The sequence below is a fragment of the Pungitius pungitius genome, chromosome 18 (assembly GCF_949316345.1).
Source record: "Pungitius pungitius chromosome 18, fPunPun2.1, whole genome shotgun sequence".
In the NCBI taxonomy this organism is placed as follows: domain Eukaryota; kingdom Metazoa; phylum Chordata; class Actinopteri; order Perciformes; family Gasterosteidae; genus Pungitius; species Pungitius pungitius.
The window spans coordinates 10,906,561-10,931,634 of NC_084917.1; the positions used below are offsets into that span (position 1 = coordinate 10,906,561).

Here is a 25,074-nt window from a genome sequence, read left to right on the forward strand (position 1 = left end):
TTAAACAATAATATTTTTAAAATATATGCTAAATATGCTCTCTTCTTCCTGACCATGAATTTATAGACTATATAGAGAGGAAGATTTGAAGGTAATGTTTACAGAGTTTTTTTGATCAAGATTTGTATGCAAGAACGATCTTGATAGGGAAACTACTCCAAGAGAAGTTCAAAAGGTTTAAAATAAGACCATAGGAAAAAACCGCTGGTATTATTAATGACTTGCCAAATTAAGCTTTAAGGTCACTTTCCCGTCCTCTATGACCGGGTAATTACCATCCAAAAGTTTGTAGAAACAGGCAAGGCCGTATTGACTAAATGTAATTAAAATGACTGATGGACTAATTCGGCATCACAGAATAAGGGGACAGTGAGGATTTTCCTTCCTCTTCCAAGGGTCCTTGGGCAAGACAACAGTTGCGTATGACCTGACCTCTGACTCTCCCTTCTTGTCAGAGGGAGCCAAACAAAATCCACACGGTCACATGACTCCTTCACGTTCCAAAAGGGCCCCGAGAACAAAGGCTCCAGATCCCCCCAAAGCCCCGCTCTCTGTGTAGCTCGATGCGAGCCCTTGTGATCGAGGAGCACTACCGGGGAGTTGGGCGTAAGAACAGAAACGGACGACACATTCTTCTTACTTATTTGATTTATCTCTCCACACCGCTGTCCGTCATCATCATCATCATCATCGTCCCGTCCCCCTGCCTCCCTGCCCCCCTGCTTCATTATCCACATCCCACAGACAAAAAACAGCTCCCTTGATCTTTGACAATCCCCACCTGAGAGTGGGGGATTTTACTTTTCTTCTTTCGTTGTATCCTCCTTTCTTTCTGCCTGCACATCCCTTGTTGAAGCGCACTCGGGATAAAAGGGAGTCGAGGAGGTGAAAATCATCCCGAGCTGCGTTTTAAAGCGCCGGCCTGCCCACACGCGCACCCTCACAGCGCCTGGCAGCATTCATTGCGTGTTTGCGTGTGTGCGTTTGCCTAATGCGAGTCATTAAGGAAAGTGTATTCTAATGAGGCTTGCAGCAGGTCAGAGAGAGACAGTGTTTAATTAAAAATAAATTAGAGAACATAGTGCTGCCTTGGCTTTAGGGTCACACGGCATTTAGCTTTTTGGAGATAGAACTGCACATTTTGTTACTGCGTTTACATACCTCTTCATATACACACACACACACACACTTGCCACCTCTTTATTGACCTGACTCCATATGTATTATATCTGCGTGTGTGTGTGTTTGAGTTGATAGGTTAAAGCCTATGTGGCACCTCAACATACATGTTGTGGTGTAGGAGACATTTGTGTAGAAGGAAGGTGCGAGTGTGTGCCCCTCATTGACCTTGTCCTTGTGGCCGCCGTAATGCGATGATTAACTTTCCTCCACCCCGGTGTGCTGCTAATGAGTGCTCATGTGCATGTGTGTGTGTGTATTTATGCTTGTTTGCTTCAGAATGTCACCAGAATAGTAGCAGAACACAGGGAAGTTCAACCAGAGGTAAATATTCAGGGAGAGTAGTGGTTTCAAGTCATCAACTTTATTTTGAAGGAAGCGGCAGTTCATGCGTTCTGTGTATGGCTCCCAGGCGTTCAATGTTTTTTTTCCAAATAGAAGCCCCCATACTGTACATCTCGCTGTGTGAAAGGCCCCCGGAGAATAAAAATTAAAGCTACAATTTTGGATTGTTTCCACTACCTAATTTATTGTGTTGCTTTAGGCTTTTGCCGCATAGCTCATCTTCAAGTCTTTTTTTTCTAAAGCCTTTGCTTCTTGGAAAAAGTCTTTATTAATTGTAATTTAAACCAATCCAATCTTTATCTGTTTCTTTCTCCACTTATGTTTAAGCAAATCAATTTATGTTTCATTTTTCAGATGATGTAGAGAAAACAAGATGCAAACTCCAAATGTACTCGCTGTATGTGAGAGGAGTAAAGCAGAGTCAATATTGTAAACAAAGGAGCAGCCTGCACAGAAATTAACTTAACAAATCAATTAATTTGGGTCAATAAAAGAAACATTTCATTCGTAGATGAACAGAATGTCCCTCCAATGAATTTAGTGACCATTTGTGAGATAGATTTCCTGTTTCCAGGGCCATTTTGTTGATTCCAACCCATTAAATCTCAAGTTGTGTTTTGTGGTCCCATTTAAAATCACTGAGCCCTCAGTAGTTCCCCCGATTCCTCCTGATGGACTGTACAATAAGTTGATGTTGCCAGGAACTTAATGTAATTTCGGCCAGCAACGAGCTTTTTGGCTAACGTCGCTTTGCAATAAAACTTTGTTCCAAGACACCAGAGGCTTAAAAGGGGTCTTGGACCCCTCGATGGTGCAACACTTCTAAATATACACATTTAATTTGATCTATTGTGAACAGAAGGACCTCTGACGCATTGTTCTTGGAGGGGGGTGGTGGGGAAGTAGAAGAGTGGCAGAGAAAAAGATTGCCATTTATCACTCTGGACTTTAGTTTAATTTAATTCAGCTCTACTTTATTATGATTCCTCTCAACTTAAGTCATCCCATTGAACTCATGTGCTCAGAGAAACACGACAAAACTAGTGCGGCGGGGTGATGGAGTATGGCATTAAAACAGAACATTAACAGACCTAATAACAGCAAACAGCAAGTGATAATTCATCGATTCTGTGTGTTGAAATGTTTCAAGCGGAGCAGATAGCGGTGTATAAAGAGATGAAGCTGGAGGAAATTGAAATAATATCCATTAGAACCTCCTACGCGTTTTGTGATTCCCCAAACGAACCGCACCCAACCAAAATTCACTAAATATTGTCTTGTGAAAGTCAAGCTTCCTTTTGAATAAGCACTCGGGACCGAGGCAGTAAAACTTGATCCTTTCACAACTTACATCACTGCACGTAAAACAGCACATGAAAGAATGTAATTCATTTGGATTATGAGAAATTCTACTCATGCCATTTGTCTTTCAGCATGTTGCATGTGTAAAAGTCTGAAATCGCAAAGGCCTCTCTGGCTTTGTATTTCTTTAGAAAAGGTATGTGACAGCTCTGAAAGCCAATACCCGTGAAACAAAGAAAGACAAGTTGAATGAACTTTAAGAAGAAGAGTTGTTGGGGGGGATTACAGGAAAACTACACTATTTTGAAAGAGTTGGTTGTCCTTGCAGAGGAGAGGCAGCAGAAGAAGGCGTGTGCACATTGTGTGTGTGTCTGTGTGCACGCGCGTTTGTTTGTGTGCATTCCGCCAGTGTCATTGGGAAAGGACGTTCCTTTCTCTTCCGGTGAACGTACGATTCCCTGCGTAGGAAGGGATACATACAGAAAAACACCAGTGCCCCCAATCGTACTATATTGTCTTGGGACAATAGCCTTGCTGCTTTCTTTTCAAATTCAGATCTCCGAAGCTTTCCTGTCAATCATGCTGACGAAACATTGACTACAGCTCCGAGATATTGAAAGTCCACAGAGGCTTAAAGAATCGCCGTGGTGACAGGAAAGTCTTCCTGGGGGAGAAAATGCTCGCACACCAACTTATACACATGCATACTCAATTTATGTACTAGAACTAATTACTCTATGGGCCGCGCTTTGGCCATAATCCTTCGGGGAGCCTTTGAGTCACCGGATGAGGCGTATTAGCAATGCAGAGCAGCTTTCTTGATGTGAGGGCAGCAGTTTAAGGAGGTCAGTGCAGCAGTTCGCCGGAAACGCTGTTTGTTCTCGCAGCACGCGGAATGCATTGTTTGTTCATATATCTTCATACATTTGGGGTTTTGAGCAAATGGCCACAAAACAAACAGGTGACACCAAAAACCGCTGACTTCTTCCAACACGCTTTTGATTTATTTTGAAGAAAAAAAAATCTGTTTACTACCACAAAAACACAAGGCGACTTTTAGCACGAAAACAACCGCAGTGGTTTCGGGGACCGTTTTTTCTTTGGTCGCAAATGGCGCTGTGGCCTAATGGTTTGGGAGATTGCACCATTATTAATAGATAACAGGTCGGCTCTGTACAATAACTGCGTGCCCTTTGGCAAGACACAGCAGCCCAGCCCGCTCCGTCACTGTCAGACAGGCGGCCGAGGCGCTGCCTCGGGACGCCGCATTGCATAATCCACCAGGGCTAACAGGCCATTATGCGGCCTAATGTCTTGTCGTAGTCTCGGTGACCCGCCATGGGATTATGACGAGGTATCTCGTTTGGACACCGGCGGCTGGGTAATATCGTCTCTGCCCACGGAGACCTGTTTTTTTTTTTTTTCAACAAAACCGCAAACGTGTGGAGGTCAGCGCACTGGCGCACGCAATGTTTACGGTCAGTGTGCGTACGGCACATTTCTGCGGTGGGACAACATGAAGTCTAATCTGTCCAATCCATAACACACCATATTTGTCACAGCGGTTTACACACACACACACGCACACGTGGCTCAGGTAATCTGGTTGAGGTAGCATTAACCTTCTCGCTGAAGTTCTCTCTACCTCCCTACCATTTACACAACAACCTATTTATCAAGACAAGCACAGTGATGAATTGAGGCAACACCGTTCCATCACTCACTCTCTCTCTCTCTCACACACACACACACACTGCAAAGGTGCTTTTTCGAATATTGCAAAAGTGTGAGTTTGTCTGTGTGCAAGCCCCAGAAGGGAACGACACGATTTCACGGCGCATATCTCAATCCTGCTATTGTTTTGCTCCTGTTTCTCACTCAGTCAGCTCAGCCCTTGTTCTGAAAGGTTAACTCTAATCCTAAACTAATAACAAAACAAAAACATAGCATGGAATTGGTTTTATAGTCAAATGAGCATCCTGTGAGGGGACTCAAAGCCCAATTCACAAGCATTTGCTGAAGCACAGAGGAAATAAAGGAGTGAGCGGATATCGTTTTGTAATACCTGCATCCAAATATCACTTTTTCTATTTTTGTTATTTTGTAAAATTTGATTTTCAGACTAAACAAAAAGCCATGGAAACTCCTCCCATCCTCCCCCTAAATAAACCTCCCCATATGTCCTTCTGGTGTCCTTTGATGGGAGCTCTGGTTCTCTGGAAGCCTATCGCCTTGGTCGTCCATGTGTGAATGTGTGGAGGATTTAGGCTTCTTATCACCACCGGCCAGTATTGCTGAAAGCCCGTCCACATTTCTTGCACAAACCCAAACACGCACACTGTTACACACACATGCACCTGCACAAAAACCCAGAATGTTCCCAGCATATATCTTGATATTAATATCTTCTATGCTTAGTGCCTTTGTCCCTTGTTATGTAGTATATGGGTTTGTGAAGGTAAAAGACAGAGATGTATAGGGGCTGGACTGAAATATTTTCTTTTGCATCATGGACACACAGAAGACAATATTAAAAAAATAACTCCAGCTGCTTTTTTGTCAATCTACCCACTGCTGTTTGTCTGCCTTGTCTTTGTCTGATCATCATTGTTTCAGTATAAAGTGAAGTAAAGACCACTAAAATAGCTCCATAAATCCCAGTTTTATAAGTTAACATCCAACAGCCAATAAGGGCCTAGTTCATTATGTCTCACAGTGGTTTACGTTATGCCATGGAAAACAGATTTCTGTATGGATATTTCTACATCATTGTACATCTTAAAATCAACATTCTTTCTCATCGCCGCTACCAATATTTTTTTGTTGCCATCCCGAGAGAAGTGAAAACATGCATCTAACAACGAATCAATGTGAGCCTAGCCATAAAATATAAAGAGAGGGAGCAATTGTTAACTTGGGTGTCTCACAGTTGGTCCAGACCTTCAATAGATATCTCTTCTGTGTGTCTCGCCATCCCGGCAGCCGTTCGGTAGATCAGATCAGCGTCACTTCTGACCTTATTTCATGCACAAATTAAGCCATAAAATGCTCCCCCCTCTCCCATGCATCACCATGCAGTACATCTGCCTCCACCATGTCCACTTCCTTCATCCTTTTTTCTTCCATCTCGTACATTATATTCATAACATTGGGAAGGTTATGAGCTACTTCAGGAGAAAGGTGCTAGGTTTAATTCCTGACTTTAACACGCCCTCACATCCACCTGAAATACAATAAAAGAAAAGATGCAGCATTGCGATGAGGCAAAGTAGCAGCCGTGAGTGCAGAGCACCGAAGCCACTTCCTTGTGGATACTTTGACATTTCCAGGCAAAAGCTCTGATGTGTTACTTCTTTGACACAGTGAAAAATGATCTTTGTGTGACTCTTTTGACTCGTCACTTTGCCAAGTGGTATTTCCCATTCATCTACTTTTGAAAAAGAAGACATGCAGTTAGTTAGTGTAAGCGCTACCAAGATTGAAATAATGACTGCGCACACAACAGCAGCTGAAGCATTAATAGACTAACCTCTGCTGTCAAATATTTGAAAAGCAGAGCACTAATCTCTTTTTGGGTACCATGGCTACGACCACCAAACCTGCAGCCAAATGGTTGAATCACTATTGAATCACGCTTATTCACTCAAGTAAGTCAAAGTGGGCCCGGCAAAGGTTTAAGAAACCACGGGTCATAATTAAAAAATAAGTTATGCCGCAGCACTACGCACGACTGGAGCTCATTAGAGCTTCCCGCTCAGAATGCGTCGGCACACAGCCGCAGGAAAATGAAGGAGTCATGGGACAGGTAATCGGAGGAAAAACCTGTGTTATGACTGACGATTGTAGTTTGCAAAGAATTAGAATTTTGGTTCCAAGACTGGTGCACATATCATATCTTTCACTTTCTTCCACTCGATTTGGCATTGTTATGCATTTTGGAACTGGAGGATTCTTTTTTGGTGTTGGAAGAAAACTCATCACTCACAGTCAGACTTTCTATCAAGAGTGCTCCAGTCTTGAAAAATGTAAAAAATGCGGGCTCATGTGTGCTCAATGGGATGGAAATGTTGAACACCCCTTCCTTCTACAAGCACAGGAGACATGAAGTCTCCTGTTTTCACCTATTGCTTTAAGACATGTACACTCTTGCCTCCAATATCAGAGATACAGTGGGGAAATTGCCTTTCAACGGTGGCTTATTGGCCCCTTCTTTGTTTTTGCCAAATGTCACCTGTTATCATCAGTGGGTTTTCCCTCTATTTTTTTCTAGTCATACATTTCCTTTGTGCTGGGATAGCCAAAGCTAAACATTTATACCATAAAAATCCCCAATTTGCTTTTAGCAAGTAGACATCTTTGACGGTGTTGGGTGGAGTTTTGAATTTAATGTTTCGAAATGAACTGTAGGAAACGGCAATAACATTGAGCTTTTGACAGAACCACCTAATGCCATCTCCACTGGAAGACACTTTTACTCTAATGTCATAAAACAGCAGTCAACAGGCAACAGTAGCAGCAGTAGACACCTTGTCACCTGGCTCATTAACAACACACAGTGCAGTGCAGTACTCTGCTCTCGTTAAACCCAAGGATGAACTCCACAAAGACCCACTGCGCTGATGGAGGACAGGGTGAACTTGTACATTCATGTCTAATATATGCTTTCGGCGAGAAGGTGGCGGGTAGAATGAGGTAAAGGAAGTGTGTGTGTGTATCTGAGTATCTGAGTACAAGAAGGTGAAGGGAGGTCTGTGTCAAATGAGAGTTTTAGAGCAGATGGAGAGGCCAAGCTACTGGAATGTCAACAAGCTGCGGAGAGGGCTCTGCCTATGCATGTGGGAAAAGTGCTGCCCACACACACACAAAGATACACAGATACACAATTATACATATATATATATATATATATATATATATATATATATATATATATATATATATATATATATATATACAGACACACTAATGCACGATCAGTTAGATGAGTGCAAACACATTGAAACAGACACACACATGTAGCACAACTGCCACACAGATGTGCACGAGGCCCTTGTGCCCTCTGTGTGTGTGTGTGTGTGTATACAAACGTGCAGACTTGAAGCACAAACACAGACTCCCCCCGTGCTGATGCCCTGTGTGGAGCTGCGATGAGCCGTGTAAAATGAAGAGCAAACATACCTGGATGTCATTATAGCTGCACTGCAGTCAGGCTGACTGCTGAGGCATGGGGGCACATAACTAACCTCTTACGTCGGTGTGGGTGTGTGTGTGCGTGCGTGTGTGTTTGTTTGTATATAGTATTTTTTTTGTACATTCATCCAGACATACAGAATGTGCTTTTGCAGCTCTGTGTGCCAGTGGAGTGGAGTGTGCTGCTGTTGTCTGTGCATACACCATATTTCTACATACATGCTATTTATAACATGCATTTCCACACTAAGCATCAGGAGAGCCTCTTATGCCTCTTAATTAATGTCTCCAGTTTAGTGGTCCTGCTGTCACAGCTCCTAATTTTTATTGATCTATTTGAGCTATTGTCCTCCTGCTCTTTCAGTCGTTAACTCGAACAGCTGACAGATCCACTAAGAATAGTGGCGCAGCCCTGCACCTGCTGTGACCCATGTCCAGCTTCTAACCCGGCGCCGGACTGAAAGAGGAGAGAGGAATTAAGGGTTGAAGAAAGAGGAGAAAAGGACTGACTTTTGGGTACATTAAGGAAGAAGTCTTATCGATTCTGGCTGTGTCCACTCTGGCTGGTTCTTTCTGCTTATTATTGACTGTCTGTTCTCCACTCTTTCACCAAAGCGGCTGCCTGTGTGGCGTACAGTTGAGATTTAGTGCACCGAGGAGCATATTTTAATGAATTTTCACATATCTGGATAAAAAGAAAGAAATGCACATTTCTTACAGTAGAGACGATACAAGGGCAAGTTGTTGATTGTAGGTCTCATCGCAGAGCCCGAAGAGGAGATTGCTGCTATTGAGACTGAGACTGAGAAAAGCAGACAAATGACCTTTGCCCCCAGAGACCTTTGCGCATTACTGCGACCTCATGTCCATATGTAATGATGTTTCTTAAGACAAACAGGCACAAAAGATATACCCTTTTTTAAAGTCTCTGCATAAGAACTTTGTGCTCTCAGTGTAAACCTTTAAATGCATGACATGAATTATTGCACCTATGAACAGAATGATTAGATTCCCACCGATTCCCACATAAATGCAGAACACACATTTTCAGTTGTGACGTCTATTTCTCCGCACTGTGCGTGTGGGCTGTGTATGCCTACGGCTTAGTGCTGCTTGTGTTTCCGCTAAAATACACACACATTGGAGTCAAAAACCTGCACGTTCACAAGATACGAGCGCCGAGGACAGCATAGGGTCATAGAAAGGAAATGTTATGTTAAATCTTTTTACTAAAGTATCACTATGCAGGTGTCATGGAATGAAAGAGCTGAAACTGTGGACTGATACACAATTCTTCCAATGAGGACACAAGGAAAAGGTTTTGACGGTAAAAGAGACATGGGTCAGACTCCAGACTGCTCAGCTGAAACGGAGACATCCCCTCCTCCGATGTCTCAAAACGACGCCTTGGAGAGAGAGTGTCCAGCGGAAATAGGAATGTCACAGAGATTATTGTTATTTGCTTGCACATCTGTCAGTTTTTCTCTCCACTCGCTGTATGGACCTGTCTGTGCGCTGGTATCTGTGACTGGTCTAAAGGCACAAGGTTTTCAGGCTAATTTAACACCAAATAACTATATTCAATCAGCGATCTGATTAATGGAACTAAATACTCTTTTGTGTCGTCCTCAAGGCTTTAATCTTTGATCTGTAAGGTTTTTCATTACTCCTATTCATCACTACAACATTCAGCGTCGATTAACCTACATTCTTTTGATATTGTAAAAAGAACGGTGGAGCAAGTGCTCTCCGCTCCGTGTCAAGTCTTTTCCTTTGAAGTTTAAAGTATTCATGAGGGCAACTGGAAAGGGGGGGCGGACTGTCGAGGAAAATTATTCGCTCATAATGATTTTCATTGTGCCAAATGTTGCGCCCGCCTTCATCAGTCTTCCTCCGGACAAGTGACGAGCGTGAAAGTGAAAGTAAACTTCAGCATCAAGGACAGAGCAACGACACGGCGGGCTCTGCGCCAGTTCACATGCACCGCTGTGCTCCTCCAAAGTTATTTGTTTTACACCCCCCTCCCCAGTCCTTCATAGTATGCCAGCTGAAGCTCGGGGGAGGTGGTGGTAATCTGTGCTTTTTCTCGGCTGCTTGGATTACAAACGACGGTGTGTTTGGCAGCCGTGGAACCTGACAGCGCTTCTTTTCCCATCGCACCTTGCTTGTTGTGTATCTGAGTGCAGGATCAGGAGTTGGACACACACACACACACACATACGTAGAAGTGTGTGTTTGGGAGTGCCCGTGACTCTGATTATGTGCACCAGCGCTTATGCACTGTGTGTGTATGTTGCGTGTGGTTGCTACATTTCCACAGTCACACATGATTGATTGCAGCTTTAGTCCTACTCATGTGAGGGTCCCTCGCTACCTACCAGCACTCTGGAAACAGCCTCACAGTCCGACGGCCGTGGATGAAATCCTTCTTGAATATTGCTGAACCTGTGTGAAAACAGGGAAATAGCCTGCAGTCCCACTTGGAATGATGGTTCTGTGATCGCTGGCTGAAATCACAATGGAAATGGGGCTGGTGCTTAAGCTGCTGTGCAGAAGAGTTGCGCTCCATTTAGCCGCCGCAGCGTCGGCTTGACAAGCTGATTGCTGTTGCACGTGTTGGGGGATTGATAGCTCCCGGACAGCTACTGCCCACTGGACTTCAACTGCAGGACAGAAATAACATTTACAGTTGTATAATAAACACATTGAAATTGCAGAGCTTCACTACATTGAACTTAAAAACACAAGTACTGTTACTTCTTGAGTTATGCAAAGAGAGTTTCCAGAAATCCCCTTTGAACTGCAACACATATTGAATATCAATATGTGTTGCAGACAAAGTCTCCCGGATGAAGGGGGGGGGGGGTTCGAGGAGGTTGGAGAAGATAGAAAAGAGTTTTTTGAGGTTGGAAAATGAGGACTCAATTCTGGATTGGTAGAAAGAGCTTTTGGCAGCAGAGATAGAAGCAGAAAAAGAGGAGAGAAGGGACTGAAAGGCAAGCAGGTCGTCAGGTTGTTTGTATTTACTTCATTTCCTTTGCGATGCTCGCAGAGTGGCTCTCACGCCACGCAGCAGTTCAGAGAGAGTTGGGGGAGGGGGGGGGAGCGGGTGTTACGGCAAACAGGTATAGAGTCAGCTTTACAATTGAGGTGTTGAAGCTGGTTGGTAGCTCAATGCATTCACGGTTAAAGGGACGAATAAAGACTAACAAAGGCTTTAAAAAGAAGTACCAGCGTCGGCCTGACATACAGGTCAACGGTGTGATGCGCATGTGAACCTGAACAGCCGACCAAGCAGAGTGGCTATTTGCAGTGACGGCTCCACGTTGGTCGTGCAACGATTCCAATTGAATCAGCCGTCTGAGGAGATGCCGGCCACTCGTTATTTGGTCAACTTTGACCTGGTTGTGCCTTTATACAGGATTGCCTCCGCAACAGTGTAAGCCTGTTAAAGCAGGAGGAATTGTCCAGTTTTAAGCTATTGCAGGAAAATGAATATAGCGTCTATATGTAACCTAAGTTGAATTTGTTTTCCTTATTTTGTTTACATTTAGTAGTTCATGTGCACCCCAAATCCATAAGTAAAATCTGAAATATGTTCAAAATGATCTTTTGGAATCACTTTAAACAACATTTCACTTCCCTGGATATTGGATGAGGGAGATGGTAGCTCATTTAATAGAAAAATACATTTTTCATCAGCCTCTTTGATAATTGGAGCTATCATAACTTTTTATTGCAGGGAAGACACGTTAAGGTTTTTTTTCCCGTTTTTTCCCCCACATTTCCCTGGCACTTCAGTGCCTCCGTGAAGGTCATTGTATATTTGCACAGTGCGCCCATAATGAAGGCTGTAATTTGTTGCTGATATTATCTTGGAACCCAGGACTGGTCTCATATATTACAGTCCATTAATTATGGCGGTCGTTTCGTCTCTTCTCATCTCTCCCTCTGAAACCGCTCCCTCTTATACCTCCTATTTTACCCACTTTATACTTTGTCTTGCCCCCTTGTTAACTTCCTTCATGACCCATATATTGAATGTCCTCTAGTTTCTTTCATCTTAACCTACTTTGCTCTCCTTATTTTCCTGTGTTTTTTTGTCTTTTCACACATTTTAATAAATCGTATGTCTTCATACATTCTTCTGCTTTTTATCTCTTTACTTTCTCTCCTTGTTTTGGTCTGGTTTAATAAATGAGCGGCTTGGTATTAGCACTGACCTTCAGAGGTCGGCTCAGGGAGATGTTAGCCATGTTATTAAACAATAAGATTAGCACTGCAGGGGGGGATTGCAGGCTTTTGCGTGATTATCATTATTATACAGTCAAGCCAAAGGGGAATCAGAAAACATTTATTAGATACTTGATTTATTAAAAAAGTAGATATGCATTCCTTCCTAAAAAAAATATACTTTGTCGGTCTTTATTACAATGTAAATGACTCAGAATAGGTTTGGTATACAGTATATGGCACATGCCTTCCTATCTTAGTACTTTGGTGCTTACGACTCACCCAAAACCCAATGATGAGAGTCTGCTGGGACCTGAGCCAGCGACTCTGGTTAGAGACAACATCAGCAACTAACGTAATGGTGGGTAAACAACATGTAAATTGGACATTTAGATTTGTTTTTTTGCTGATGTGACAGAAAATAATAGTGATGTAATGGAATGATGAATAGCTTTTGTCAAGCAAGAAAGACTCTGCAAGGCGGCCTGGATGGAAACTCATTTTATAAAAGACGTGTGGTCTAATTTGGTCAAAGGTGAGAAGTAAAACTGAAATGTACTGTGCTCTATACTAGATTTGGACTTTGGAAATAATTAGTTTTGAATAATATACATTTTGTAAAATATAAATGCTACCCCTACAGGACAGTAGTACACTTTGTAATGGGGAAATTTAGTTTTTTTCTGACTGGGATATCTTCAGTAGCCAATTTACTATTTCTTAATTCGTTCCACTTTGTGTTTCCTAAAGCCTTTTCTTAGTTGACTGTGTTGCACAAAAATATAGCGTATTGTTAGGCGAGGAGGTCATTGTCCTCCTAAAGCAGAAGACATGAGGGAAGTGTTGCAGGAAGATATTTTAAACATACCAGCACCTAAAAGAAATACTACATATATGCCTACACACACACACACATATATATATATATATATATATATATATATATATATATATATATAATACACACACACACAAAGCCGGATGCAGTTAAGCCAGTCTTTCCTCTCTCTCTCTGCAGATGTTTCTTATCAAAGCGTTCTTATCCAGCTGTCCCGCTCTTTTTCTTTTCTTCTCCCTGTTGCTGATTCTCAGGAACCCTTCTCCCATTCCTCATGTCTTGACCACTCTAATCCAGGCTTGTAAAATATTTACTGCCCTACACACTCTCAACGATCCCCCCTCCCACACTGTCCCCCCTTTTCTCCAACTCCTCCCCCCCTGTCATCTTTCAACTCTATCTCTCATTCTCTACACTCCTTCCTCTCCTTTTATGCTCCCTCTTATCTCCTCCGCTCCCATGTTCCTCCCACAATATAGACATCTAAAATCTGAGGTTTCAATTAACCCCGTTGCCTGCAACTCTTTCTGTCCTCTCCAGTGGCTTCCGCAAGCCAGACGATGAGGGCAATGATCAGACTGACAGGCAGGAAACAGGAAGTGGATTTATTTGAGTGTCGGTGCCCTGACTCATGAGCACACACAGCAGACATACACATACAAACACTTACACAGCTGCAGCTGCCTCAGTGCTTACATGAAAGGAGAGGCAAATGCAGAGAGAGAGTGAATGCATGTTAATCTCTTTGTGTGGAAAAAGACAGGAGAGGATAAAGTGATAACTTAATTCCAAGATGTTTGCAGAGGAAGTGTATGTGTTAGTGTGCGTGAGGGTAGTTGGTGGACAATGTCCATCTTTGTGCATAGTTCTGTCGTCCAAATGTGTTTGCTTTGTGCCGGCTGTGTGGCCTCTGCGTGTGTGTTAGTGAGCATATCGCACATGTGGACTGTGAGCTACGGCACATCTGCATCACTGCATTCATTTGTGCACTACCGTGAAAGTGTCCGCGGCACTTTATTTCCATGCTTATCATGTCATACGGTAGTTAATCTGATCTCTGCTTTATAAATCGTTGTGGGGGATTTACTTTTTTTTTGTGTCATACCTCACAGAGACATCGGAGGAACCAGTTCACTAGCTCTGCCACATGCTGACGGAGGCAGAAAAAATAAATTATGATAAAACCATGCGAAGGAAAACAAAAAAAGATGCTTGGCCCCACCTAACGTACAATGTGCTGACATTTCATCCTAAACCAAGATGTAGATTGCATTTATATTCATAAACGAGGCTGTTAATAAGGAAAGTTATCATTAATCTCTTGATACTTCTAAATCTATTATTTCCTCCTTTCCCATAAAGTGTCCGACAATAGAAAATAAGAGTCAATAGTTTTGCGGATCCCCGTGATCAATTATATTTAACCCCCTTTTTAATTATTTTTTGTGGAAATATCCTACCCAAATTCTTCTGTTATTAATTGTATTATTTCCACATGTTTAATGTCAATGTTTACTGTCAAATGTTAGCATTTACCAGCTCAAGCAGGAGTCTAATCAATACAGACCCATCAGATGCAAAGCGTATCATTCAACCTCTACAGCAGGTACAACAGCTCGGCTTGTTTGTATTTTCCTCACAATGCTTTAATTGCAAATAAATACGCCTTAAATGGACACAAAAGCGTTGTACATGAGGCCTATGTGTGAAACTTCTATTTCTAAATGCAGGTATCTTTTACAGTGATTGTGACATTTTGTTTGCTTGATACTATCTTTGTTTGCTCAGCACATCGATTACAATCTTACGGATAACAGTGTATATAAATGTGCTGTAATACCGGCAGGGTTTCAGGACCACTTCCACCTTGGAAGTGTTTATACAGACCAAACCACATGAACACCTTAGATTTCACCTTTTATGTGGCTTGGTCTCATAACAAAACAATTTGTAGACAAAAGGCTCCAATAAGAACAAATCTGCTGAGTCATGGGAAAATTAGTGAACAATTGAACCCTTATTATGCAAAGGCCTTTTGGAATTTCTGTCCTTCCACATTTTTAACTACATCATTAAAGACTAACCTGTTGACTTTTACCAGTGTTATTATCACATTATCTCAGGCTCAGGGCTTTTCTATTTAAATTCCCATTTAGCTTTCTTTAAGAGGCAAGTGAACATGATTTGCAAGCAAATCATGAGTATGTAAGCCTAAAGGCGAAATCATTATTTTAAATGATTTTGAGGGTAATCTCGATAGCCATGTGTCCGTGCTCACGAGGCAATGGAAAGACGAGCAAAGGCCAAAGCTGGAGGAGAGGAGGTGGATTGTGAGCCCTCAGCAGCAGAGATTCCCCTTCTGCTTACTCCTCCTAGACTGACATTAATCCACTATTTATCTACAGGAGAACCTAGCTGTAGCTTTTCTTAATGAATTAAGTTATACATTAATTTATTTCTGTATGTTTTTTCTTTTCTTCAGTCATGGTAATATTTCTTACCTATTAATGAGAACTCAATAAAGACTGTCTGAAGTTTGTTTTTCTAACACAACTCTTTAAAGCTGCCTTTAGGGTACTTTACTTTAAATAACTGAAATACTCTTTTGCTTTACTAAATTTGCCAAAAGAGTCTCCAGAAGCCGACAGAACTACATGTGACAAAAAATCTAAAGAATGAATCACACAAAAAGGGAAGTAAATCTTTCGCTTCAGTAGATTCTTTGCAAAATGAATGAAGCAGATGAAGCAAGCAAAAAATATGCCTCATTAGTGCGGGTTGGAGAACCAACCAGCGCCGTGACGCTCCGCTGCCGCTCACCGGAGACAGCTGAGACAGAGCGCCTGTAGTCGGTGTCCACCTGTGAGATTCTGGCACCTGTCCCAGCCCACGGGTCATCACACTGGCTGCTGGTTAGCCGGAAGAAGCGCTGGAAGCGGGGCAGGCATCCTGGTGAAAGCTGAGGAGATTCACCGAGCTGTGTGGGGCGACCGATGATGTCATGAACCCGTTACAGCATGACGTTTGCGGTTCCGACGTAAATTTCCCAACAGTTTAAGAGCAGAAATTGGGGTTATTTCCATGATTTTTACCGAACGAAAGTCACTGAGATAAACCACGCCCCCTTTTCTGGCGCAAATTAAGATAATTCATAATAACTCAAATTAACCACGAATTGTCGGGCGAGTAAAGCATTGCGAAAATATGCTTTGCTTTCACTGTGAAGCCACCGTTATTAATTCTTCAAGATTTCACCACACGCCGAAGGAAACGACCGATCAGGGGCGAGGAATCTCTGACGCCATGTTAGTGAGCTCCGACTCAAACTGTCAACCAAGGAACAGCTGGTCAAACGTGAACCAAGATTCTCTTCAAGGCCTATTTCTCCACTAAAATGTGCTTCAGAAACACATTTAGGAGAACTCTTGAAAACGAGAGCGCAAGAAAAGAATCTCCCTGCAGAAAATAGGACTGATAACCACTGCTCTACTAGTGGCTGTTCGGCTGTGCGCTTTGCATTTCTCTGTGTGTATAGACGGCCCAGGCAGCATCACGATGTGGAGCCACCGAGCGATGAAAAAAAATGTGATCTTCTAAACTGATAATCCTCCGGGGCTCCGTCCCCGCGTGTGTGTCAGCCAATCCGATATTTTACTGTTGGACTTTCAAAAGGCACGGCTCCCCTTGGGCCTTCGCTGATAAACGCGCTCGCGAGTTACAGCCCCCGTTGGAAAGCCACGCGGTCTGATATGCACATGCCAATGAATCCACGCCGAGGGCTCGGCTCCCGGAGAGCTACGCGCGTCGCCGCAGACAGACGGTGCGCACACGCACACTGAGACGAGCACGCCGACACGGAGCGCAGGGGGGACAGCGCTTTGAGGCGGTAAATCAGGATGCCGGCGCTGAACTTCAATTTCGTTTGACGCCGCTGTTGCGCAGTCTGATCATGACTTACTGCTTTTTACACACACACCTTAAAACAAACAGGAAGGCACACTAATGCTGGTAGGCACGGTGAAGTCTCACACACACACACATGGTCCCATAGATGGTTGTCAATCATTAACATTCATAAGCATTCTGATCTAGTCAAGAATTTTTCTGAATGTCTGTGCATGAGTTGTTGGTTGTGCGTCTGCCAGATACAACTATGCTTATGTATGAGAATAGGATTGTCTTTGGCCCTGTGGGGCTGTGTTTGATTTGTGTGTGCGCCGACGTTTCAGGGCAGAGGTCCCAGTTTTTACTCGGCTGCTGCTGCTCCAAAACGCACAGGATCTTTGAAGAGACACGTGGCTCCTTTTTGTGGAAGCCGTATAACCGTGATGACACAAGGATACGTACAAAGTCTGCTATTGATTCCCCAAATCACCCCTATGTGTGTGTTTGCTGATCTAACACCCTTATTAGCTGCCCTGTATGCTTTTCATTTCTTTTAAAAGTTTAGACTTTTAGATTTTAGACTTTAGATGTGACATTTTCAAGGAGGAGTGCACTTAATAACACACAACCACAAAAATGTCAAGCGTCACTCGATAAAGTCCCAAATCGTTTTGCATTGTGGTCATGGAGGTCAAGATAGCAAGGATGCAGGACTTCAGATGACCCGCCCCATCGATCCCTGCGTCATCATTATCATCATCACTAACAGGCCAGCGTCCAAAGTCCTTTGCCATATGCTCGCCTTGATGCCGCGTGTGTATTTGTGCGTGGGCATTAAATCACAGGCACTGTATCAAATGACTACATTTCCATGAGCTCAGTAATCCTTAAACTAACTTCTTCCTCCGAGTGAAATGTCCTCCCCTGATCAGCAGACGTTTAATGATGACGCTGCAGTGGAAAGGTATAACGGGGGTTTGCCCAGTGGCACTCGATGTTTGAACGCGTAATTGCAGCAGTGTGTAATCAGCTAATCAAACACTGGGGCCCCTTGTTCTCATGAATATCCGATATGACACTTGGCTAATGATAATTTGACCTTAATTGATCTCTCTGCTTGAATTACGGTTAATCAGGCCGCAAAGGATAACGAGGTGAATTGGCGAGTCTCACCTCACGTCTCACCTCTTCTCGCAGCCCCTTTTTTTCCGCTTTAAAACCAAAATCCTCCACTTTTCCTTTCGTTTTTTCATCGCTTGTGTAAATGTGTGCGATTGAAATGGTCAACTCTGGCTAGTACGTGCGTTGTGTCTTCCTCCCTCATGTCCGTTAAGCGGGCGGACCGTTTCTCCAGGAATCTTGTGAATGCATGTTAATGCATGTTAATCGCTGTGGATATCGCCTACGAACAGAGATGTGTGATGTCCTGCAGGTCTTAACACCAGTGACCTCGTAACATGACATTTTGTTGGCTCTTTATGGTAATGAATCTGCTCTGGGAAAACTCCAGAGGGCTGCATAAGAAGTGCAACGCCCCGAATGCCCTGCATAATCCCACTACCAATAAAAATGTGCCTCTTCCCTGTATTGGTGAATATCTAGTTGCTTCTCGTGCTAACCCCTTTGAGCCTGAGTGTTCCTTGTTGTTGTTTTTCCACCAGACCACAACAGATTTGAATCACGCATTTTTAAGTTGCTGCAGTTTGCGTTCCTGTCATTCTGTTCATGTGTTTTTTCTGATTGATTTCGTATTTATTGCACTGCCCAAAACGTCTTAAATTCAAAAGCAAAAACAACTGGTGATGTTTTATCATGATGGGGCCCTTTCGCTTGTCATCATCATAAATAAGTAGAATAATGAGTAGAAATAGTAAAAATGAAGCTCTGTGAAGGACACAGATGATTATCGTTCTCATTTGGATGAGAACAACAATTTTCCAACGCTGCTTACTCTGCCATGTCTATTACCAAGAGATCAATAGCACTTGAGCTGAATGTCATTATGGTTATTAGACCTGCTTGTGTGTGTGTGTGTGTGTGTGGCGATGAGGCAGGAGCACATTATGCCGGGTGGTGCGCTCACCAATGCATAGTGATTACGTGAGTGTACTCATTATTGTCTACTTGCGTTTCCGCTGTTGCTACAAGGTTTATTATGCATTTGCAACGTGGTTGGTGGTGTACTAAACAAATGCTGAAGTTTCAGAGGGGGTTGTTTTCAAGGTGAGAGGGAGAGTAATTGACGGAGATTGGAGAGGGGAAGGTGAGCAGTAATGATACACAGAGGAAGAACGCGATAAGGGAAACGGAGACGGTGAGAATAACTTGCGGCACAACAGACAAAGACAAAGATGGAAGGTAACGGCAATTGATTGCCACAGCTGAGACGGTAGTCTCTGAATTTGCAGTCACACCGGACACCTATACCGGAACCAAACCAGAGCTTCTGAGTTAAAGGATGAGGTCTGAATTGTCCCACGTCAACAATGCTCTTTATAAGACCGAAAACAGACAATGAATTGATCTTTTCATCAAGTGTTGCCCTGTGCTGAAGCTTATTTTTCTGTGCCAAAGAGCTCCATCAAAATCAATGAGCCACACTCTTTTCAGTTTGCAGCTTAAAATAGTTCCCGACCGATGTACTGTGTATTCCTGTCTGACTGTGTGCCCAGCTGGTTTATGGCAGGCACTATTCTCAAAGATGAACGTTCACAGTGGGACGTAGTCTTTCTTCTCACACAGGGTATGGAACAGTATACAGAGGAACCAATGGTAACTGAGGGTTGGTTTCCGGTGCGAGGCAGTAAGGAACACATTTTTTTCTGTAGCCTTTGCATAAGTCACAAGTGATTCGATTATCTGCTGTTAAGCCTTTTTTTTTGTAGCCAAACACGAAGCCATCTTCACATTAGAGATGTAAGGGAAGCATTGAGTGTTTAACAGCATGAGTCGTGTTAGCTTTAGATCATGTTTACACACCACCTTCAAATAGAGTTCATTCCACACTCCTTAACTGCCTGACATTTAATATGCTTTTAGTTCAAACTAACTTATAATAAACTATAGGAGTGAGATGAAGTACATTAAGGCAGAAGAAAAATGTAAGTAAATAAAGGATCTTGAGAACTTAAAGTTCAAAGAGGGATGTCGGAAAGGCAGACGTCAGGCAGGGGAGTGAAGAGATGGGGGGAGGGGGGGGGGAGATAAAGATAGAGACCGCCTGAGACTGCCAGAGTGAGAGAATAAGGAGGGGGAGAGGTCGAACCTACATACGACGGAGGGAGATGGAGAGGACAGAGATGAAAGGCAATGGAGATGGGGAGGAGAATGGATATTGCAAGGGACAGACATAGAGAGAGGGAGTGATGCAACCCCGTGACGATAAGGAGGATGGGATGTGGCAGGGGAAGGCGGTCTCAAGAGAAGAGGTCAAAGAAACACTGCAGCTCCTCAAGGACGCTCACAGGGAAAAGCTCCAAAAAGTTTCAGCCAAAATATTCCACGCGGGGTTTATTTCCTGTAAATATTCCTGCTTATAAATACAACACATCAGTGTGACTCTCTTCAAACAGCTTCATGCCACCTAATGACGGAGGGGAATTTTACGCAAGGACCTTCTCTACGCTTTTTTAATACCACAGTCCTTCACTTTGATGGCGTAGTAGAGTTAATAACACTCTCCGGCACAAAAAAACACCTGAATGTTCGCCGACCCAGAATGTGCAATGCAGGAAAGTTTATCTTCTCTCACCACTTACTCGTCTCTTAAAACACCGGGTCAAAGCTAACATAAAAGTCAAACTTTATGGATTTTTTTATTTTAAATGACTGCGATGCAAATAACTCTTCTTAAATGTAAATAAAGTCATGCATCTGTTTAAAGTGGAGGACATTTAAAGGAGAGGGCCCTTTCTAGCCACCAACATGCATTATGCACGCGCATTAGTTGGACCCGGGGAAAGGGCGAGGCCAAGCGGGGAGATAACTCGAGATCGACAGACACGGGGGGGGGGGGTTGGGGGGGATATAAGAGCAGACAGTAAGGGCTGCGGATGAGGAGGGTGGATAAACGACAGACAGGAAGACAGAGAGAGAACAAACAGTGTCAGGTTAATGTTAATGGGGACGGGGATCTTGTGCCATCAAATATGGATGACTCTGTTGTGTGACATAAAATATACATGAAACACTACGTTTTACATCCTTATCAGCTGTGCTAGAGTGGGTAAGGGAAGCCTGCTCTAGAAAAAAAAAAGCAGCCAAATAAGAAGCATGGTAGTGAAAGGAGGGAGGGGGACAGACGGACACAAGGGGAAGACCGGGAGAGAGAGACATCAGGGTAAGACAAGGATCTTGACAGCTTCCGAGCCAGTGGGGGCAGTCTTCTCTTGTCTCTTCTTCATAGACGAGGGATTTTCCCGAGACGGGGATCAATATTTCATTGTTGTTGGTTGTGCTGTTGATCCTTAGCGTTTAAGTGTTAATCTGAGGTCTTCACTCTGTGTGGTCATGACAGGGCCCCTGGGACTTATAACCAGAGCAGGGCTACTTACCCTGTGTCCCCCGCTACAACTCCCATCGGCCTCACGTATGAGACCCTGGGGTCACGCTCCCTACAGCGTTTCTCACCCCGGGGACAAAGGTAGCGTTTCTGTGTCGCCACTGAGGTCACTCACAAGGACAAAGGCCACACTGGTGACAAAATGCCTTCTTTTCAAATTCTCCCCCCCCCGATTTGGAAGTTCCTCTTCTAAAGATTGCAACAGTATGGAAAGAAATATTCATGTTCATTCCCAAACATTTTGTCATAATTATCCAAGGTAGACTTATAAGCTTTGGGATTGTGAAACGATGGTATATGGTCCTGCAGAAGCCCCCTGGACAAAACGAACCAACTTTGCTGCTCGTTTGGACCCTTTCTCATATATTAAGGACATTTATTAAGCAAATGTGTTTCTAGTAAACATCTGAGGGGAGAAATAAGCCACATAGCTGCTGAACTGTCGACGGTTTCTTGGTTGGCCACTACGAATCCGCTAAGCAATGTGCATCGTGAACAGTAATCAATAAGCCCATATGAATTGAATTGAAAGGGCTGATGTGTTAAGGATAACTCCATTCAATTATTGATATTGAAAATTTGCTCCTGTCCGTTTCCCGACTCACGGAATGAGCAGGAACGTCAGGTGTCTTGCTTGTCATGTATCATAAAGGTTTTGGTTGTGATTTGGTGATCAGTCTGTATGCACACAGATACTTGACTGATCAGCTCTTGATATCACTCACACTCCACCCTTTTCCTCTCTTTGTTTCCAGTTGCTAGGAACCAGTATGAGCGAATAGGCAGTGATGTAACCATGCAGTGCGGCTCCCTGGACAATGACGCATCGGTGTCATGGAAGGTGAACGGGACAGATGTGAAGGACCACCACCGTCTAGAGGGTCCCAGACTGATACTGACCGGCGTGGCCCTGGGCCACAGCGGACTCTACAGCTGCTTTCAGAACCCGCACGGGGAGAGGCGCGACACCATCTACCTCCACATCGGCCGTAAGTACCCAGACGTAAAATGATAAGTCTTCATCAATTCCGGAGGGGAACACTGGCTAATTGCAGCAAAATAGAAATGGGAAGAAAGAAAAGAAAAATAACCTGGTGCCACTGACCACGATGCATTCAAATCAAAAGGAAAACATGATTTATTAATGAGACATGCGATACGTCTTGTCTGTGTATACAGTATACGTGCATGACATCAAAGGAAACCCAACAATGCATTAATGTAGAACTGAACTTGCAGCTGTAATCAATTGTTGGGACTTCAAGCACCATGGATTTGCATCGCTTGGGTTGCTTGTCTATAACTAGGTCATCAGCTGAAAAGTTAATATTTGTTCAAATTGCATTTTGGTCATTTTGCTTTAAATGGTCAGTTTATCCTCATATCACGTTGGCGTTTGAGTTGGCTTTGCCCTCCTTTGAGATCCATTATTGGGATGTTAGAGGTGAATACGCTGTTGAAATAGAAAGGCCTTAACGAGATCATTGGAATGGAAATAAACCTTAATTATTAAACAGCACACTTTTGGTAATTGGCTTAATGTTTTCTTTTAGACGGTGTTACTTTAACACTTGATTCTGTATGGTACTTCCTATCAGCAATTAATATTTTTTATCCAACCCTGTTCTCCAAACGCTTCTACTGTAAATAGACTATTAAGTAGTGGTTTTATCCACTACTTAATGAATATATATTCAATTTCTTTTTATTGCATCCATTATTACCTCACATTTATTGTGACAACTTCCTTGTGTCTATTCTGAAAAGTTGAGGGAAAACACGTTCCAGTCAACGGTGATTTCATGGTTAATGTAGCAGTAGAAAAAAGAGCTCTGCTTTTGCATTATCCGCGCTGGCCAGCGGCTCCTCCTCTTCCTCCTCCTCTTCCTCCTCGGGTGTCTGTTGCTAACATGAGGGATACGGAACGGTTTGGATTAAATTCCTGCACCAATCCCGTTGCAACTTATAGATGGCTAGCAGGTGAAAACAATATACGTTTTCGACATCAGTCATGGCAGACCACTTCAAAACATTGCCAGAAGTGGCACATTTTGATACACTGCAGTACAAACCCCGTCATTCATCATAACTCTGGCCTTGGAAAGAACAGAACCCATGCCACATTTCTTAGTTTTGACACTGTTGTGCAATAAAGTCGACCTCAGGACTAAATTGGACAAAGTCAGATTGAAAGAAAGACGGACTGGTTGCCCTAACTGAATGTGAGATTTTAATCAAAGCAGCAGAGGGACAATGTGAACGAGAGATTGGAACGCATCCCCATCGGCTTAACAGGAAACCACACCTGTAAGACTGCACACACGTGTCAGCAGGACTGATACAAAGTCGAGGGCGCCACCCATCGAGCTTGCGTAAGTGTTTGATGGATGAGACTGTACGGGAGTGTGACAGTTTGGTTAATCATATAGGCGATGATGAATTGCTGAATGCTGAAATAATACCAAATTAATTTGAATTGTATGTCATGGTAGGTTATATCATCTGGGTGAATCATGCAATGCATAAACAGACCAGAAAGTGTATCTGTATGTGTGTGTTTGTGTCTGTAAGAGAGAGAAAGAGGAAAGTAGACCTTGTGGCTGTGAGCGAGCTACAGCGTGTGTGTGCAAATACCAGCGCCCACTTTCTGCGTCATAATGATACTTTGGTGGTCCCGAAAAGTGTGTGTTAGAGCGAGCGATAGATAGTTACAATGTAGAACCGTTAATTAAGGCTCAGTCTCAACTTATCCTCACGGTGGATATAATTGTCACGATATCAGTTGGTGATTTTATGACGTGTGTGAGACACACACCGAGGCGACGTCCACATTGAATCCTGTATCACTCGTTCATGCCGAGGAGGGACTGGAACAGGGAGAGTTGAACACAATCTTTTGTTCCTTTGTCTCTCTGTATGTATATATATATATATATATTATTTTTGGGCTCTCCCTCTCTCTCACCCTCTGGCTTTTTAAGATGCCTTCTCATTAAGTTAACTGTCACCTACAAAAGTTGGTGTGCACACACAGCGCTAACGAGATCATGACAGGCTACACTTGTTGTGATTACCATCATGATGATAGTTTGATTTTATGAAGGGTTTATTATGCACACCGGGGGGCTTGTTATGTTTTACACAGATTTAAGTGTTATCAGGAGGATAGCACAGGGCCATCTGTCTCTTTTTACCTCAAACTTTTTGACCTCTTCCTCCTTCTCGCTCCTTGTCTTCGTTTGCATTTGTGCAGTACCTCCTCATCCAGAACTTTGCTGGGTTTATTCCGTCTTTCCTGCCGGCCTTTTTCCATCATCTTCCCTTTACACCCTCGCAATATGCGTCCGTCCCAGGTGCTCCCCTACGTCTCCTCCCCTACGTCTCCTCCCCTACGTCTCCTCCCTTCTGCCCCCTCTGTGTTTTGGCTTCTAGTTTTCTGGTGGCATCTGTCAGCTCTGTGTGTTCACTGGTTGGCATTGAGAACAGAGGACATCATACTGTGACCCCTGCCCCCGTCTTCGTTTTCCGCAGCTTTCAATGA

At 43.4% G+C, this 25,074-nt stretch overlaps 1 protein-coding gene across 1 annotated transcript in view; it reads left to right on the plus strand.

Moving 5' to 3' along the window:
• The window catches only part of cntfr (ciliary neurotrophic factor receptor), a 169,926-nt gene that overhangs the window by 79,721 nt on the left and 65,131 nt on the right, over positions 1 to 25,074 (plus strand). Inside the window, exon 4 of the mRNA XM_062558887.1 lies at positions 22,289 to 22,522. Within this exon, the coding sequence (XP_062414871.1) occupies positions 22,289 to 22,522 (234 nt within the window). The remainder of the gene's footprint in view (positions 1 to 22,288; positions 22,523 to 25,074) is intronic.